The sequence below is a fragment of the Cornus florida genome, unplaced genomic scaffold (assembly GCF_030987335.1).
Source record: "Cornus florida cultivar Cherokee Brave unplaced genomic scaffold, ASM3098733v1 CherokeeBrave_3.0.0_Hap2_Chr09, whole genome shotgun sequence".
Classification (NCBI taxonomy): domain Eukaryota; kingdom Viridiplantae; phylum Streptophyta; class Magnoliopsida; order Cornales; family Cornaceae; genus Cornus; species Cornus florida.
The window spans coordinates 79,507,231-79,523,360 of NW_026775579.1; the positions used below are offsets into that span (position 1 = coordinate 79,507,231).

Sequence of the window (16,130 nt, forward strand, 5' to 3'; positions counted from 1 at the left end):
ATGCGCGTAATCATCAATCAGGTACTAGTCTAAATTACTCTTTAATTAATTAAAGTATTCTTGATTTCTACATGAATTAATTTGATTAAAACCCAACTTCGCCTTCTCGCCTAAAGACCTTTATCACGCTGTGAGTATTCTGTTTTCTTATTTCCTTTCCTTTCCCTTATTCTCGATTAGAAGCCCTAATTTTATTTCTTATATTAGATTGTTTAACAACATTTCTTGATTTGGTGCTTAATTTTGTTGATTAAAGTGTAATCCCCACTCTACTTGTTCTATATTTGTATCTGTATCAGATCCGTTTGGTGTTTACAAGTCTGCTTAGGAAAGGAGATTACTATAAGCACTACATATGTGTATATATATATATCTATACATACACACACGAATAAGTCAGCATCTTTCATTACACAAACTTTAGGTAAATCTTCATCAATTTTAATCCCATTACAATTTTCTCACCTAAACAATGTCTTAATATTACGCTTCTCGTTATTTGGTTAGCTGCTTCATATTATCATCTGGGTAGATATTATTTTTATTCCTATTATTACCACTTTTTTTTTTTTTCTTCTTCTTCTTTTTTATATATAGTTTTATGGTTCTATATATATGGTTTTCATGTTTAAGATTATGAAACCTCACTAGATTTTGTAATTGATTAGGTTCTCTTGCTTGTTCTTATTGTAGATTTGTTGTAGTGCTGTGCAACTAAATAATCATTAGTAATATGAATTCATCAGTGGAGTTGGCCTGGACATGGCTCCCTAGGAACTTATCAGATATGATTGTGGACAAGTTAGATTCACTTTCCGATTATGTTCGCTTTGGTGCTGTCTGCAAACCATGGCAATTTGTGGCATTGGAGAACAAAGTTAAATTTCTTGAAAGAAAATGTTATGTACAAGTTCCATTGTTGATGGTCCCAACAAAAGATAATAGTGAAGAATTTCGCAGTCTATACAACATCACTCATGATAAAACATATTATTTTTAATTACGGGTACCTTACAAGAAGAGGTGTTCTGGTTCTTCATATGGTTGGTTGTTCACTGTTGAAGAAAACACGGGTGTAACTCTATTAAACCCCTTCTCTGGTTCTACCATTGGGCTTCCTTCCATCAGGTACGTCTCAAAATTCGAGTATGATGAAAGCGATGAAAAAGATATTGAGGTCGGATTTGAATACGAATATACTCCATGTGATGAACTTGTTTTAGTTGAGTTCCAAGTTCACAAGGCTATATTGTCGGCTGACCCTGCTTTGTCTCCGAATGACTGCATAGTTACCGCCATCTATAGTGGTCGTCGCCAATTGGCATTTATTCGACCTGGTGACAAAGATTGGAGTTATATAGAAGATGAATTTAAATCAATCTTTGATGTCATATATTATAAATGCAAGGTTTTTGCAGTTAATTATTGGGGTGTAGTTTTAATGATTGATGATAATAGCAGTAGGGGTGCACAAAGGAACCGGAACCGTTTTTTTCGGTTCTCACGGTTCCGATTTCGGTTAAAAATTTAGGAACCGTGTACATACGGTTCCGGTTCCGGTTTCAAACCGTGGAAACCGGTAAGAACCGGAACCGTATATATATATATATATATATATATATATATATATATAATATGTATTATATATTTAATTTTATAATAAAAAGAAGTAATTGGGCCTAGTCAATCAAAGTAATTGGGCCTCTGATAAAAACCCAAATGAGACATCTCAGTGTCGGTCCAATAAGTTGGGGCCAAAGCTTAACTGAGCTAGTAAATAATGGTCTAGAGCATCCATATGCAAATCAATTACCTAGACCCAGTTACTTACGGGATGGAGGCAAACGGGCTTATGCAATTTAAGGCCGGAACTATAACATTGAATCATATAAAGCCTTATTGGGATCAATTGCGTTGCTGCTCATTTTTTTATTCTGCTGCTTCCTCTTCAGTCCGAACTTTTCCATGTACAATACATACAACTCGGACATCTAGGAATAGAATTGAATCCAAACAGAGCCATATGCGGATTATTGTTTGGAATTTTCAAAGGATGGGGAACCCCCTCACATTGAACAAATTTTGAAGCTTCAAAAGCTATACTCCCCAGTGATTTTTGCTTTTATTGAAACCAAAAATGGTCGGAGAAGACTTACTCACCTTCACAGTTAACGATTCTCATGGAACCGAACCAGTTCCGGTTCGATTCCATATTATATGGTTCCAGTTCCGACCGGAATTGTGAGAACTGAAACCGTGTACACCCCTAAATAGCAAGGGCAGGGCAATTGAGGCTCCCCAAGTTAAAGTAATTGTACGAAGGACTGAAGTGTATGCTCGCCAGATATATCTCGTGGAATCATCTAGTGGAGATTTGTTTAATGTGCAACGGTTTCATTCAGAAATAGAACTTGATTTACAGCCCGAAACTTCGAACTTCAAGGTTTTCAAGTTGCGCGCTGCTACAACCAAACAAAAATGGTATGCCTGAGCGGATTGAAGTGAAGAGCTTGGGTGGAAATGCAATGTTTTTGGGAGATAGCCATTCCACTTGTATTTCAGCTTCGAAGTTCCCTGGATGCTAGCCAAATTCCATATACACACTGATGATTATTTTGACTTTATAGTTTACACACCGGATGGGTGCCATGATAATGGTATCTTCAACATAGAGAATGGAAGCTTTGGCACACATTACATTCTTGATCCTTCACTAAAGGATATGCCGCCTCCGATTTGGATCCTCCCAACTGTGCTTGGAAATTTAGTATAGAGTCTAGACTGAATTTCTTTTGATTGCGTTTTGGTGATTTATTTAGAATTAACATTTCACCAAAAAAAAATGTATTTTAATTTTATTGTTTTTGTTAGCTTAATTTCAAATACTCTATTTCGCATAATTTTATCACTAATATTGTGGTTGTTTATCATAAGTTGACTTTTTTCTGTTTAGTTCAAGCTCATGTTGTTCTCAAAGCAAAGTGCACCTCAGCTTCATGAATAATACTCTTTTTTTAGTGAGGGTTTTGAATATATCATCACAAGGTTTGATGGTTAAGGTCTCCTATATAGCATAATCCATCTTTAAAACAGTCGTGTTGGTTAGTCCTTTGCTTGTTTGTGTGTGTGTGTGAGAAAAAGTGTTGGCAGTTTTTTCGACCTCTTTATATATATAAGTTGAAAAACTGTTGCGGTTTCTTCATTATAATTATTAGCCATCACAAAACTTTAATAAGAATTATTTTAATAATAATTTATCTATTAAAATACTTGTAACAGAAAGTAGTAAACTAATCACATCACTTGAACCTAATAGGAGTAAATTTGATAATTCATTCATTATTAATAAAATAAAATAAAATAAAAATCATTTTAAAAAAAATGTTAGATTCAAAAAAAAAAAAACACATTTTGGAGTTCACAAGTCCAACCAATCTTACTCGAGACGACCCAGTTTGAGTTCAAGCCCACTCTTTGCGAATTTGTGATTAACTTGAGTGATTACAAAATGAGCCCAATTTTAATGAGGCTTGAAACTTAAAGTGGTTCTACTTTTGTGAGCATGATGGTGGGACTAAAGCCCATTACAATAGCCCAATGCCCGAATTTTAAACTTTGACTATTCTATGCAAGTTTAGATTGTGTATATTTTACCAAACTAAAATCTCACCTCACATTTTTTAGGTTGGAAGTTAGAATTTGTTGATACATATTGACTGCAGCACTTGCTTCGTTTGGTTGGAGGGATAAAAAAATGGATGGAAGGGAGAGGGTAAGGATTAAGGAATGAATGAGGCATCCTTAGAGAAAGGAAGGTGTTTACCACATTTTTTATTTGGTTGAATGGAATGGATAGTAGAAAGTATGGATGTGATGATAATTTTATTTTTTTTTTATTTTTTTTAATTTTTATTTTATTTTATTTTATTTTATTTTTTTTTGGTTGAAAGGGAGGGAGAAAGAGTTTTATATTGTTTTCACTAATATACCCTAATTACATAATATTATAAAAATTATACTATAACCATTCCAAATAATGCAACAACAAGGTTAAAAACGAAAATAAAAAATTTGTTATTTATTATCCTATTTTCTCTCTCTCATCTTCCCTCCAATTTTGGGCGGATAGAAAACTACAAAGGAATGAGGGAACAAGCATCCCTCGTTACTTCCCCCCTCTTTTCTCTTCCCTTCAACCAAACACAAATTGTTTTTTTTATCCCCTCTCATCCATCCCTCCAAGCAAACATAGCTTGAACATAAGCGACATTTGTTGGTGGACTCTCTAATCTAAGGAGTCAATTTCAGAGAGTTTTTTTGATAATTATATAATGCTTATGATACGAAAAATTATCCGATGATAAATTATAAAATGCTCTAAGAAACCCACATGTAAACAAAATAAATAAATATCAAACCTACTTAAAAGGATAAAGTGCAAAAAAAAAAAACCCCTGACCTATGGGGGTTTTGCAACTAACCCCCCGGAACTACAAGAAACCCCCCTGAACTTTCAATTTGTTGCAATTTGCCCACTTAAGCCTCCGAAAAAGGAAAAAGACGAAATTGCCTGTCCAATATTCTAATAATATCGAACCAACCAATAATGGCTGATATTTATGTATTTTATAATTAATAATTGTGAATTGCTTTAGTCACCGACATTTCCAAATCCTAACCCTCAAAGTGTTTATAATTGTGTATCACCATGATCGAAGTGTTCAAAGTGGCGTCGTGCGTGAGAGCTTGGTGCATCTCCATTGATGCGCTGCCGAGGTAGGTGAAGACGGTGGTGATGCCGTCGCACTCAAAGGCCTCAATAAAGACGTCGGTGGTGCGACCCGAGCGTGTGCACAAAATAATGCACAACACTTTGGTTTTGGAAATGGTATCAAACGGGCATCATAGTTTACATTTATAAACCGCTAGACACTTATACTATGTAGTATGAAGTGAGAATGGATCGAACCCAAGGGATTGAACACGTGTTGGGATTAAACTTGGTTTTAAAGTTAATTAGATTATAAAAGAGAGAAAAGAGAGAGAAAGAGTGTGAGAGAAAAAGATTTTGGTGGAGTGATTAAACTAGAATTCAATTGAAATCATGGAAATAGAAATGACAATGCAAGTAAATTAAACTAAGAATTTAAGAGATAGGAAGAGAGTCTTAGGGTTAGGATTCACTACTAAGCTCATGCAATTAACCACATGCTTTCAATTAATGGGGAATTCATTAGTGTAATTATAGATGTAGCCACATTATCATCACAAATCACAATTGTAAGCATAGATTATCAACATCAAGAATGAGTTGTCTACTTAATGACAATTAAACTAAAGTGTAGAACCCATTCAAGACTACGTCATAACCCACCATACATATTCACAAATGTATCAAATAAGAGCACACATCAATCAAGAGAATAATACTAATTGAAATTAGAAGCATGGATTAACATAATCAAGCACAAATTGCCTACTTAACTACAATTAACTAATAACAAGAAAGCTAATTTGTAGAACAACCCATCAAATTAATTCACAATTGTATCAAATAAGTATCATGCTATGGCCATCACTAAACACAACTACAAGAAGTATTTAATGTAGAATATAATCCTAAAGCAATCACACATAGACATGCAAATTACATACAGAATTAATGAAAGAATTAAGTTCTAATCATCTAATGAAGAATAAAATCCCTAATTAATCATACATAGACATACAATCAATTGGAGATTTCAATGGAAGAATTCATCCATACAAACCCTAATTTATCAAATCAAGCGTGTATATATAAAGAAATCACAAGGCCATAAAATTTAATTACAACATAATAATTCCCCAAGAAAAGAAATACAAAGGTTAGGGTTACATGAACTTAGGGCTCATCCAAGCCTTAAGTGAAGAACTAGCTCATGGAGAAGATGATCATGGTGTCAACAAGCTCCATCTCCATCTTTTGGCTCCTTCTTTTTCTTTCTTCAATTGTAGACAAAGCCTCTCTAAAAAATATTCTTGAAACCCTCGCTTTTTTTCTTCCTTTCGTTTTCTTCCAGAGAGAACGATATCACGATACAGATTAAAAAATAATAAAACTTAATTCCCCAAATAATAAATCACTAAACTAATAAATACTAACCCTAAAAACAATGGGCCTCACTGGGCTTAAGTAATAAACCTATTAAAGCCCACTATGTTACAAAATAAGCCCAAACATTAAAATAAAAATATGCAATGTTGCCAAGTCCTGGGGGATTGATCCCCCACCCTGGGGGATCGATCCCCCAGAGTTGGAAAATTCCTTTAAGCCTTATTCAGCTCCATTTTTGCCCCGGGCTATTTGGTTTGCTTCTCCATCTTTGGGAACATCATTAAAGGCCCGAGATTGACCGCTTTGTGCCATTTTCTGAAAATCTTTGCTTAACTCCAAAAAGGCTTAATTGGACTGTTCTTAGCTCATTTTAACTTTATTGCCCTGAAATACACATAAACATAAATTAGGACTAAAACATAAACTTAAGATAGATGCAAAGACTGAAATACCCTAGCTTAGGTGCTGAAATGTGCAACATTTAAGCACTTATCAGTCGGCACCCTTTCTGGGTCGAGGACCTCACCGGTAAATCCTTTTGCCACTGTCCTCTGTCCTCGCCAGAATGGTTTCAGATGGGTTTGGGCTTGGAAAAATCAGTTGTGTAGCCGACACTTGGAGCTCGTCGATGTGAGCTTGGCATGATCGACGGGTCTCAAAATGAATAGCACCAGCGATGAAGAAGAATATCAAAGCTGTTGGGTCTGAAGTTGGCTTGCCGAAGTTGATGGTTGCCAAAGCTCAGTGGGTCTCGTCAGAATTTGTTTGGCCGGTAAGTTCAGTTACAGCGCCGTCAACCTTTTTGTTCATCGCCAGTGAGGTTCATTCCAAGTCACATGTGCTCACCGTTGAATCCTTGCTTCCCTGCCATTTCAAGCTCGCCGTAAGCCCTCTTTACTGCCGTATTAGGCATCCTCACGAGCTCACCGACATTCTCGCCATCACTGTGGTCGTTGGCCCATTTTTGGTGGCTTATTCATGCCGTCCACTCCACTGTGCTTACCGGAGTCATTTCATCAAGCTTTGCTGTCATCGCCTGCCACACCCAGCTCGCGTGCTCATCAGTAAATCCTTGTGCCACCGTCCCTGTCCTTGCCGAATACCTCGTCGGCGCCGTTTCTGGCTTCGTCGGTAGCAAAACGAGAAATTTGGTTAGCTTTATTGCTAATTAAGGACACTCTTGTCCTTTCATGCTTCTAAGGACAATATGGTCTTTTAAAATATTTTAACAAATTTTAACAGCTGATTCTCACCGGACCTTGGCTGGATGGGGTGATCTGCAACTTTTTTGCCAAGTTCAAGGGATTTTCTGCAATTTTGGTACTCTAGAGGGTTAGTTGCAGATTTCTTCATAGTTAAAGTTTTTTTTTGTTTTTTTTTTTTTTTTTTTTTTTTTTTTTTTGCACTCTACCCTATTTTAAATTACTAATTTAGCATTGTATAAAAATCTAGTATTCCTATGCAAAAATACATGGTACTAAATAATATATATATACACACACACACACACACACAACTAACTCTATATTTTGTCCTAATACTTTGAGGCTTCCAAGTATGCCATTCAAGAGCCAACCCCAATTTTCCACATTATTCATGTAATCACATGAGACTCCATGGTGTCATTTGGACTGCTAAAAATATGACACGTAAACCTCAAATATTTAAACATTTTCAATCCATCTTCTCCACCTTTACTAAAATATTAGTTTTAGATTATTATAAGTTATACTACCTAAGAATGCTTTGGGCAAATGAATAAACTATAAAATACAAAAGAAGTCTAGAAACTCATTGAATTAATCTTGATGGAAATGACTCTAATTAGGAACGTGTTTGTCTTATTTATTAGAATTTTATCATTGGAAATTAATTTAAAAGAATAAGATATATAAATTCTGAATTTTTCATTAGAGGATCAAACTAGAGATGGCAAATTCTCCGTCCCCGTCCCATTTATAGCCGAAATGGAGACCCTTTTATGTAAACGGGATGGAATGGGGGTAAATTTTGAAAACCCGCTAGGGGCGGGGGAGGGAGCGGGGATGGGGTAAACCCGCCCCGCCCCGATTAAGTATTAAATTACTAATATACTCTTACATTTAATAATTTATTACTAAAATAGATTTATTATATATATGAAAATAAGAAAAATTATGTTTTTTTTAAAAATTAATATCTATTAATCGGGGCCAGGGTGGGGATGGGGATAAGAGGTCGGGGGCGGGGGTGGGGGCGGGGGCGGGTATGGGGGTGATGGTGAAATTTTAAGCGGGGTTGGGAGCAAGGATGGGGATTGAAAAATTCAGCGGGAATGGGAATGGGAAATGAGATCCCCGCCCCGCCCTAAATCAAACTCACCTTATTAACTATATAAGAAATATATAAGGAATATATATAAGAAATATATAAGGAATTTTTACATTTGTTTAATAAATTATTGTATCTCAAAAATAAAAATAAAAAATATTCTTTATTCTCATCAAGTTGTTTCATGCATATTTTGTAATGCTGAAATTTTGTATCCAGCTCAACCATCTCTATTAAACTAAAAACAAAATAAATAATATTAAAACTTTAAACTTCAAACGATAGTAAAATTAAATATAAAAATTAAAAATAATGTGAGAATGGATATAGGTAGGTTTAAAAAATGACTATTAAATTTAATAACATACAAAAATTATGGATTAATTTTCTTACTAGAGAGGAACAGATCTACATACAAACTGTAATACCCCTAATTTAAAAAGGATAGTCTCGGTATTATTTTAATAGTTTTAATTGCATTTAATTATTTAGTTGTTTTCTTGGCTAATTGTTTACTTGTTTAATTGATTTAATTATTTGTTTAAATTGAATTGAATGTGATGATGTGTATTTATTTAGGAATTTAATTATTTTATTTTTATTTTATTTTATTTTTATATTTTTAAGGAATTGGATATGGATAGTAGTAATTGACCAATCAATTGAGCTCCATGGACTACTTGGATAAGGGGTTTAATGGGTACGGATGATTACCCATGTATATGTATATTTAATAAATAAATAAATAAATATATATATGTAAGGAAAGTCCCTTTAATAATAATTTGATATATATTTATATATTATATATAAAAAGGGGTACACATAGATTATACGTAACATATATTTAGTTACCTTTTTAGTATTTAAATTTTATTTTATTTTATTTTTATTTCATTTTAGTTTGTCTTGGAATGGGAAAAGGATTAAGGTTATTTTAGTTGCCTATAAATATATAACTATAGAGTTGTGAAAGAGGTTAGAAAATATATCACGTACTATATTTTAGAGAGAGAAAGAAGGAAGAGGAAGGAAGAGAAAAAGAAGAAGGAGGTTAGGGTTTTTATCAAATCCCTAAAGGCAAGTTTTAATTCTTCTCTTCTCCTTTGATTCATACTCTATGCATGCTAGATTAATTCTAGGTTCTTTAAATAAATTAATTAGATCTAATTACATAGATTTATTTTGAAATTTCAATTTATGGGTTTTAATAATGGGTTTTAATTTTTTTTTTTTTGCCTACACTATTGGTGGCCTTGGTTTTAATTTAATTTTTTTTTTCATGACTTATGTTAGCATGAATCAAGTGGTGTGTTTAAATATAGAATTAGAATTTGTTTCTACAGAAAGCATGTACGCGAAACAAGGAGGTCAATACAATGGTGGAAAAAAAAAATAAAAACAATTAAATAAAGAATTCTTTTTCCATGCATCAGTTTGTATGCATGTGAGTAAAGTTAAATTAGTGATGCTTGTTCCATGCATCAGTTTGCATGCGTGAGTAAAGTTAAATTAGTATTTTTACAAGCTATGCACGCCGAACGAGGCAAGCTAAAAAGTGGCATGAAACTGGGTTTGTAGCAATTCGTAAACTGGAATTTGTTCTTTCATGAATTGGGCACGCCGATCGAGAAAGTCTTGACAATTCCTTTTAAAAAAAAAAAAAAAACAGATTGTTATATAATGCCATGATATAATGATTGGTACTATTATGGATATAATGATTAGTATAATGATTGGTATTATGATTAATTTATTTTGTTTTGATTAAATAGTTTTTGCATTAAATATTTTTAATAGTAATCTATTTAATGTTAGAATATTAAATTAATATTTGTTAGTTTTGATTAATGAATTTGAATTAAATATTTATTTAATTTAAATTGGTATGCATGATATAAGTTTACATGTTAAGGATGGAATTTAATTAATTTTGAAAGAATAAATTAATTAGATATTGCTGGATTAAATTATTTTAATCTATTGCTTAGTTTAAATTAATTTAATCAAAATATGGAGACGTACAATTTAGTTGAGATGCATTTTAATTTCGTGTAATGAAAAATTAAATGCATGAAACTTAGAATTGAGATTTTTGCTCAAGTAAATGCAAAGAATATATGTATGATTAATATAATGTTTATATGTAAATATTATTTACATTATCTTTGGATTGGAAACTTCTCTTTGTTTATGATGTGGATTAATGCACCATTATGGGATGGGGGCATATTAGGGACGGATTAACTTTAAAGTTAAGTCCTACCTATTTTTAATAAAGGAACGGATTAACCATAGTGTTAAGTCCTACTTATTCGTGTCAGGTCAACGGAATAGTTGGATGACATATTATTAAAATAATAATTGGATAGTTTATTTTTGATGGTTGGATAGGACGGATTTTAAATATATAATTATACACCATGATATGAGCTTGAGTCTCAGGATCAGTGGTTAGGGTGCGTATATTGCCAGGGATGTGTAGCTAGATATAGCGTAGTTGTGTACCCTGGTAGGTCTAGGTACTCATGCCCACTATATGTGCGTGTTGCATGTTGCCTACTATTCAGGTTGAGACAACTCTATAGTCTAGTGAGGTTCCTTTAGTGTGTATATATCTACATATGGACTATTTAGTTATTGTTGAATTAATGAGGATGTGTACGTGTATCAGGTCTCTGTTTGGGATGTAGTAGATTAGAACTTGTTTGTGGGCCTGACCCACCATTATTTTTCAGGTGTTCGTCAGTTCCAGTCTTAGAGATTGTTCGTGCCGAGCAGAGACAGTCATTCACTCTTCCGACTCTACGTAGGACTCGTCATCATTAGTTACTTATTATTTTTATTTCGGTTCAGTTATTTCGGTTAGGATATTATTAGGGGTCCACAGGATGGATTCCCGAGTTGTTGTTTAATTAATTACTAGTATCCGAAGATTGGAGGATTTTATTATTGGAATTTTAATTAGTATTTATTTGAGGATTTTAAAATAGGGATTTATTATTTAGTTTCCTTCAGCTTATTATTTATTTATTCTTTATTATTCTTTTTGTATTCAAATGCTTGTTTAAATATTAATTGTTTGATATCCCTTGTATTCTGTGCTCGGACTTAATCACCCGTGGCTCTAGAATTGAGGGGTATCACAGTTGGTATCAGAGCACTCCAGGTTCAAGTGTCTCTAGGGATCTATTGTTTTAAGACTTCCGCATAGCGTATTCTTTTATTTAGAGCCTAAGATTAGGATTCGTTGTGTTCTTTACGGTTCGGTTAAATCGTACTAATGTCTGTCTTTCTATGTTAACAGAATGGTTAACGCTTGAAGAAGACGGGACAATCAGAGAAACAGGCAACGAAGGGAGGCAGCTCGTAGGCAGCGTCAGGAGGATGAGGGTCAGTTCTATGAGGAGCATGAGGAAGTTCAGCAGACTCGGGATCAGAGAGGAGACCCAGAGTTTCCTCCTCACATCAATGACCTTATTGCTCGGGCTATAGAAGCAGGGGTAACCGCTGCACTTCAGAATCAGCCTCAGGTACAGCCAGCACCGTTACCGGCACCGGTTGTTCGGATTGATACTTGGGAGAAGGCTAGGAGTTCTTTCACAAAGGGGAGCCCACCTGAGTTCACAGGCTCCACCGATGCGAGAGCAGCTCATCAGTGGAAACAGGACTTCGAGCGACATCTTCGCTTGGTTCAATGCACGGAGGTTCAGAAGCAGATACTTGCTACCTTCAAGCTAGTTATGGATGCACTACAGTGGTGGGAGTCAGTTACCACCGCAGCGGAGAGGATGGCATTGACTTACGATCAGTTCAGTGCACGCTTTGATGAAAAGTATTTCCCTTATGCAATCAGGGCAGCCATGAAGACTGAGTTTCTTAATCTGCAGCAGGGGAACATGACAGTAGCGGAGTATGAGCAGTAGTTCACACGCTTGTCTCTCTTTACACCGGAGGAGGTGGATACAGAGGAGAAGAAGCGCAACAGTTTCGTCAAAGGACTGATGTGGACTATCAAGAGAACTATTACGGGTAATCCAACCTATACTACCTATGCTCGGGTGGTAGACGCCGCTCTACAGCAGTATCAGTTGACCGTGGATTTCAGACAGGCTAAGGGTGAGAAGCGGGGTGACAGAGACTTTGCTAATCAGTCAGCTGATAAAGGGAATGGGAACAGACACCGACAGAATGACAAGGGCAAGTTCCAAGGATAGCAGCCTTGGAAGAAGCATAAGGGTGGTTCAGATGCTCCCAGGGATGTGGCACCTGTTTAGCGACAGCAGAATGGGAGACCACAGGCAAGACAGGGTCAGCCACAAGCTAACCGACAGAGGAGGCCATTTGGTACTTTCCAGGGTAGTTATTATACTTGTGGAGAGTATGGTCACACTTCCAGGCAGTGTCCCACAGTAAGACAGGGACAGAGACAGGGACAACATGTGCAGCAGGGGCAGAGGGCACCAGTGCCTTTACCAGCTCCACAGGTTCCACGGATTTAGGGACAGACATATCCGGCTTTACCAGCGCCACCGCAGCCTCAGGGACAGGCACCGCAGCAGTTGCACTATGGCAGAGTGTACAACCCCATGCCACAGGATGTTCGGGCACCTCAGGCTGTTGAGGGTAAGTTTCCTATTCATGGTTTACTTGGACGTGTTTTATTTGATACGGGTGCTACACACTCATTTGTGGCTAGGTCATTTGTTGTTTTGTCTGGAATGATTACTCGGGTATGCAGTAGACCACATGGAATTTCTACACCGTTAGGCAATACAACCATTCTTCATGAGAGTGATGGGCCTATGACACTAGATATTGGTAGACTCAGATTTCTAGCCAATCTTTTGGTCCTGGACATGCACACTTATGATGTGATACTTGGGATGGATTGGTTATCGCATTACTATGCCCAAGTTGATTGTTATGATAGGTCCGTAGTTTTCACCATACCTGGTCAGGACGTGTACGTCATCGCTATGCCGCGTTCTAGGGGGGTCACTAGCACCTATTTGTTTCATGTGAAGGAGGAAGCGGAGGAGGGGACTACTGTATTATTGGATAACATACCAATTATACAGGATTACCCGGATGTATTTCAGGAGATTCCAGGGTTGCCGCCTAGTCGCGAGATCGACTTTGTGATAGCCTTAGCTCCAGGCACTACGCCTATTGCTAGGGCACCGTATAGGATGGCACCAGTAGAGATGCGCGAGCTGAGGGATCAAATTCAGCAGCTACTCAGCCAGGGTTTCATTCGCAGGAGTACTTCACCCTGGGGAGCACCGGTTTTATTTGTGAAGAAGAAGGATGGTTCGCTCCGCTTGTGTATAGATTACAGGGAGTTGAACAAGATTACTATTCGTAACAAGTATCCTTTGCCCAGGATTGATGACTTGTTTGATCAGTTGAAGGGAGCTACTTATTTCTCTAAAATTGATCTGCGGTCTGGATATCATCAACTTCGGGTTCGGGAGCAGGATGTTCCGAGGACAGCGTTTCTCACTAGATATGGATCTTATGAGTTTCGGGTGATGCCGTTCGGGTTGACTAATGCACCAGCGGTTTTCATGGATTTAATGAACAGAGTCTTCAGGGCTTACTTGGATCAATTTGTCATTGTCTTCATAGATGACATTTTGATTTACTCGAGGTCAGAGGACGATAATGCTAGACATCTTCGAATAGTCTTACAGACGCTTCGTGAGCACCAGTTGTATGCCAAGTTTGAGAAATGTGAATTTTGGCAGCGGGAAGTGAAATTTCTGGGTCACGTGGTGTCAGAAAGGGGAATAGCGGTGGATCCAGCCAAGGTTTCAGCGGTGGTTGAGTGGGGACAGCCTACATCACCTACCGAGATTCGAAGTTTTCTCGGTTTAGCAGGATATTACAGTAGGTTCATCCAGGGGTTTTCAAAAATAGCGGGACCACTCACTCATTTAATTTAAAAGGGTGTACGGTTCGTGTGGGATGAACATTGTCAGAAAGCTTTTGATGAGCTGAAGACTAAGTTGACTTCTGCACCAGTTTTGTCTACCCCACAGAGCGGGATAGAGTATCTTGTGTACACAGATGCTTCGTTGCGGGGTCTTGGATGTGTTTTGATGCAGGAGAAGCGACCGATTTCGTATGGATCTCGGAAGCTTAAGCCTCACGAGCTTAATTATCCAACACATGATTTGGAGTTGGCAGCTGTGGTTTTTGCCTTACGTATTTGGAGGCATTATCTGTTGGGTGAGTTCTTCAGATTATTCAGCGATCACAAGAGTCTGCAGTATTTGTTCACTCAGCGGGAGCTGAATATGAGACAGTGTAGATGGTTGGAGTTTGTGAAAGACTATCATTTTTCTATACAGTATCATCCAGGGAAAGCGAATATGGTGGCGGATGCACTCCGTCGTCGACCTGTTGGTAGTCTTTCCGCTCTATTCACTACTGAGTGGAATGCGTTGAAGAGGGTGGATGAATTGTCGGATGCTTTCCTAGCTTGCATGGTAGTTACACCTGCTATCATTCACAAAGTTTTGAAGGCACAACTCATGGATCAGCAGTGCATTGATAAAGTTGCAGAGATAGCTTATGGAGAGGTTTCATTCTACTATGTTGGGGCTGATGGAGGTTTGAGGTACAAAGGACGGTTAGTGGTACCTTCTGCTGATGAGTTGAGGAAGGATGTGCTGACTGAGACTCCCCACTCTGAGTTTTTGGTTCATCCAGGAGGTGAAAAAATGTATCAAGATATGAAGCGGCAGTTTTGGTGGGCAGGTATGAAGAGGGACATTGCTCTATTTGTCTCACGATGTAGTACTTGTCAGATGGTCAAGATTGATAATTGGAGGCCGCCAGGAGCTCTACAACCACTGCCAATACCGGAGTGGAAATGGGAGAGCATTTCTATGGATTTTGTGGAGGGATTACCTAATTCGTTCAAGAATCACATTCCATTTGGGTCATCGTTGATAGGTTGACCAAATCAGCTCATTTCTTAACTATTCGCACTGATTACACTTCAGAACAGTTAACGAAACTTTACATTACAGAGATTGTGAAGTTGCATGGCATTCCATTATCTATTACATCGGATAGGGATTCGAGCTTTGTATCAGGGTTTTGGAAGAGTTTTCAGCAGGCTTTGGATATAGAGTTGCATTTTAGCATTGCTTATCATCCTCAGACTGATGGACAGACCGAGAGGGTTAATCAAATAATGGAGGATATACTTCGTTCTTGTGTCCTTGACTTTAAGGGCCATTGGGAGGAGTATTTGCCACTTGTGGAGTTCGCATATAACAATAGTTTTCAGAAGACTATTGGTATGGCACCGTTTGAGGCATTATATGGACGACCATGTAGATCTCCTGTTTGTTGGATGGAGGTTGGCGAGAGCCGATTTTTGGGTCCTGAGTTCATTAAGGATACTTCTGAGAAGATTGCTCTTATTAGGGATCGCATGCGCACTGCCAAAGTAGGCAGAAGAGTTATGCGGATCGTCGTACTCGTGCTTTGGAGTTTCAGGTTGGGGATCAGGTTCTACTCAAAGTGTCTCCTATGAAAGGTGTAATGCGCTTTGGGAAGAAAGGGAAGTTATCACCACGGTTTGTGAGTCCATAATGATTACCGATCGCGTTGGAGCTGTAGCTTATCGATTGGCACTTCCAGATCATTTGGATCTAGTGCACAATGTGTTTCATGTTTCCATGTTGCGACAATTTCTGCGAGATGA

The 16,130-nt window shown here is 37.2% G+C and overlaps 1 protein-coding gene across 1 annotated transcript; it reads left to right on the forward strand.

The window, feature by feature from the left end:
• The first annotated feature begins 733 nt into the window (after positions 1 to 733).
• Positions 734 to 1,531, forward strand: LOC132272932 (uncharacterized). The gene is made up of 2 exons (XM_059773994.1): positions 734 to 959; positions 1,065 to 1,531. The coding sequence occupies exons 1-2, from the start codon at positions 734 to 736 to the stop codon at positions 1,529 to 1,531; spliced, it is 693 nt and encodes a 230-aa protein (XP_059629977.1).
• The last annotated feature ends 14,599 nt before the right edge of the window (positions 1,532 to 16,130 follow it).